We start from the raw sequence: 4,461 nt of genomic DNA, 5'->3' as shown, positions 1-4,461 counted from the left end.
TTACGTCCACTTCTTATACAAGTTACCACTTACTAGGAGCTGGAGAATGCAACTTGATGACTTGTTATAGTGTTCCATCATCATCTCCTCAATAACTTCAGACACTTGAGGGACTATAAGCTGTGTTGGATCATTCTCTTCCATATAGATCTTCATCTCCTTCAAACATGGAAAATAGTCCAAGAAATGTTTTATCAGGAGGATCTCTTTGGTTGCTCCTTGAAACCCTTTAATCTCTAACACTTTTACGGGACAAGATGTGAGTGAACGACCCTTTTCCTCCCGAGAAACGCAGTCACAAGCATCCCCGCATTTATCTGTCACATAGTGCAAGAGACCCTGAAATCATAAAGAAAATAAATGATTATTCAAAGTATGACTCTATCTTTATATTTACATATGTTTGGCAAGTGATTTGTTTTATACCTCAAAGACTAGAGTTTCTAAATGCGGACATTTCCTTAGAAGAACCGGCATTGCTTGCCATCCTCGTTTATTGTCGCTTTTAATAGTTAACGAGTTGAGGTTTTTGAACATTGGTAATGATTCACAGCATACAGAAAGAACCTAATTATAACAAGAAAACTCACAATTAGAACAAACAGGACTACTACAAAGTATAAATATAAAAAAATATAGCAAAAGAAGAAGAGAACTGACCTCAAGAGTATTAGGAGACAGAACTAGACACCGAACATTTCGAATGCCATTCATAAGGTTCCCAACATTTGAAAACCGGTTGATAACATTCTCTTCATCATTCTCTAACCAAATACCGTGTGGAAATCTTGCTCGCTCGATCTCTTTGTCCCTTACCCAAAGGCTGATCTGAGCCTCAAACAAGTTATCCATATTAGCTACGGAATAATCTTCCGCGGCATAATCAGAGTAACCAAAGTAAACAAGACTAGGTGTATCAAATAAATAATTAATTATACTACTGTTGAACCCTATTGTTAGGACCTTGAGGCTTGCACTTGATACAGTCACGGTAACATCCCAATATTCTTTCCAGTCTAAATCATATAGGACTAATTCCTCAAGTGCAGGCAAAGCATGAAGAAGAATCTCAAACTTATCAGCAGATACATAAACTGATTTCAGAACAAGAGTTTTGAGCTTCGGTAAGAAAAGGCTCCCATCGATTAAACTAAGATCAAATCCAAATTCTAATTCCAACTTAACTAGTTTCTTGTTCTGGAAAACTTTCGGACACATATGGTTATTGTTATCTACTGATTCCCTATCATCAAAGATCGATAGATCAATCTTGGAAACACCACGCACCATCACATTCTGTATCCAACCATTCACCCGATCTAAATCAATACTGCCCATACCACTGAGGTAGAACTTCTTTAAGGGAGAACTACCCTGCAATGCCAATACTCTATCCACAAAATCCATGAAGCTCGGTCGAAAATCGCAGTTATCAATGTTAAGATTAGGGACAAACGCAATCAAATCGCGCCATCTCTTGGACAGAACAGATGTCAAAGCAGCCTCTTTGGTGGTAAGGAAGGATAGTATATGACAAAGAAGCTCTTCTGGTAGATTGCTTATGAGATCCATCTTCTTTCTCTGCATGTACGAAACAAATTGTGACTATGGTTAGAGAAGTCTTAAGGAACAAGAAGACTTGAGAGTTACTTTTCCTTTATTATGGTTTTTGGTATTTTTACTTTATTATGTTTTAGGTATTGTTTAAGGGTTTTCTATTTTACCTGAGGCCCAAGCAACTATTAGTGGTTTAAGGAACCGATTAAACCAGATAAAATTAAATGTAACCCGAATTAGAACCGAGTAATCGGAACGGTTTGGAAACTAATTGAATTGAAAAGTTGGATTAATCGTTAAAGATGAGAGAACCCTAGCCACCACCACCAACACCAACACCAAGGTCAGCTTTTTCAATTGAACATCTCTGAAATCAAATCGAAGGTTCTTAGAACCAATGATGGATGATTTCTGAAGCTTTCTAAAAGCCCTGTTCTTTTACGATGCTTGATCTGATACAAGAGGGGTTTTGTGTTTCTTGAGTAACAAGTTTCTCGAGGATAACGTTCTTGAACTGGTGTGTGTATCGTTAAGAACTGGTCAATGCCTTTGGGTTTATGTTTATGGAAGAACGAGTTTAGGCTAACCACTTGTGTCTATATATGTCATGTCTATTATTCTTGTAGCTATAAGGATGCTTTGTAATATAAATGGTTTTGGAACACGAGTTCATTATACATTGAGATATTGTACATAAGACATAAGTAAAAGTTAGTATAATATGGGAGATATTGTATGTTTAGAGTGTGTTTACAAATATAAAAATAAGTATTGCAAATGACTACCAATTAACATTATTACCATGTATCCAAGTATCGACTACAAATGGTAGTGTAAGAGAATAAAAAGATTACGTTTATAATAAGTAGAATGATTTTGTTGTTAGAGAATATAGGGTCCTAGGGATATGATATGTTAGAGACGTTGGTAACGTTCAACCACCAATCACTCTAGCATGGAACTTCAGTAGTCTATTAAAAGTGTGTGTGTCTAACAGTTGTGCAACAAAGGGTATTTGTTTCATAAATATTTTGGTAAGTTTCAGGTCGGGGGAAAGATAGACTGGTCAAATCCGCGAATACTATCAAATTTTAGTCAAATATACATATCTCATGTGCATACTGATAGAAAACATAATTAATTATAAATCATTAACGAACGCGCATAGATTGACACATTGTAGATTATTCGCAAGCGTCTGAACTTGTTCCCACAATGAGGTCTAACTAGCCTCCAAACTTGTTCACATAATTAGGACTACTAAACAGAAGCTAGCTAGTATGAAGCTTGGCTTTATAGTAAAGTCAAAGGAGGCAGAACTGCTCAAATGGTAAAAACTCTTAGGGAAACAAGCCTTGAGGTATTCGGTTCAAGTGACTTAATGGACAAAAAGAAAGGATCTTTGTCGGAAAATAATATACAATATCTTCTTTTGCAACTTAAATTTTCTTACAATACATTTCATAGCCATTGTTCTATACGTTTGTTACTCATAGGTCAAAACCTTACATTTCATACTACAAATACTTGAGTGTGGGATCCGACACTGTCACCCATAATAATTATTGATATTGTGGTGTTTGGAACCGCCGATCATTTTGGTGATGAAAAACAACAGCACAACTAATTGCTTAAGGGCACGTACATTGGCGTACATAGCAGAAGTTCTACATTTTTTTTTGTGAAAAAAAAGAAAAGAAAATTGAGGGACGTTAGCTAAAACGGGACGGTCATGCGCCTTTTTCCTTCACTAATCGCGGGCTCCACTGACACGTGACGGTCTGTGATTGGTTACCTTCTTTTTTATCTTTTATTTTAAAAAATCTAAAAATTAAAAAAAAAAATTGAAAACTTTTTCTGGGGGACGAAAACCGCTGCACATGGTCTAAGTGGTCTCCCTCTAGCCCAACTTGCTTTAAGCCCATCTATGGTTAAGCGACTCAACAAATTATCACTTTGGCCCAGGTCTGTTTTTCCTTTTATTTTGGCTATCCCACTTTATTTTTGTTTTATGTCATGATGGTTTTTCGATCTAAATGGAGTAAGTCTCCAAATTAGATACTTAGTTGATCCTTTGACATATATTCTTATATGTCTTTGATTTCTTTTCATAAATTCATCTCGAGTTAACTCCAAACAACATTTATTTTGTGAAGCCAATTTTTCTCGTGAATATGCTTCCTCCTTATGAGAATCAACTTTATTTATCCTGGTTTTTCTTGCTTGCAATGTGTATATCAGTTATCAGTATCATCATTTAATCTTATTAGTCAGATCAAGCCTTTTCTAACAACCATAAACCTAGTACTAGTTCTATCTAAATGAACTTTATAAACCATATAAAACTAAAAGTTTTTTTTTTAATTTAGAAAGAAATATTTTTGTAAATAGATAAATAAAATGAAAATGATATCGAAAAGAGTATTTCTAAAGATTTTACCATTTTTTTTGTTTTTATTGTTAAATGAGTTATGTCGAGTTAAAATAATTAATATTATTCAATATACTTAATATTATTTTGTAAACTATAATAATATTGTTAGTTTATTATTTTACATTGGTGTAAATACATAGGCACTTAAACATTAAAACATGAAATATTTTTAAGATCTATAGAGTTTTGCGAGTGTAGATGGCTTTCTTTGGTTTGCGAGTGTCCGCGTGTAAGAATTCTTGGGCTTCTTTGATATTTTCCCTGACGGAGGTCTCGATTTCTTTACCTTAAACCTAAATCTTCTCTTCTGCTTAGTTTTCTTGGTTAGATTGAGTTGTTGTAGTCTTTTTGCTCATGTCTGTTGTGGTTTTGTGGTTTTTTCTGCTGGTGTTGTGGTTGTGCTCGGGTCAGTCCTTTCTTCGGACTTCTTAATCTTTTGGAGGTGCTGTTGTTTACGGTTCTGCTCGGTG

The 4,461-nt window shown here is 35.0% G+C and overlaps 1 protein-coding gene across 1 annotated transcript; it reads right to left on the bottom strand.

The window, feature by feature from the left end:
* Positions 1-1,572, bottom strand: LOC17880991 (putative F-box protein At5g38390). The gene is made up of 3 exons (XM_006285496.1): positions 661-1,572; positions 427-567; positions 1-339 (listed from the first exon to the last, which is right to left on the bottom strand). Exons 1-3 carry the CDS (start codon positions 1,570-1,572, stop codon positions 1-3), a joined length of 1,392 nt encoding a protein of 463 aa, XP_006285558.1.
* Positions 1,573-4,461: the final 2,889 nt, after the last annotated feature.

This window comes from Capsella rubella, unplaced genomic scaffold (assembly GCF_000375325.1).
Source record: "Capsella rubella cultivar Monte Gargano unplaced genomic scaffold, Caprub1_0 scaffold_7, whole genome shotgun sequence".
NCBI lineage: Eukaryota > Viridiplantae > Streptophyta > Magnoliopsida > Brassicales > Brassicaceae > Capsella > Capsella rubella.
The sequence above is the reverse complement of the archived record's forward strand: the minus strand, read 5'-3'. Positions and strand labels throughout refer to the sequence as shown.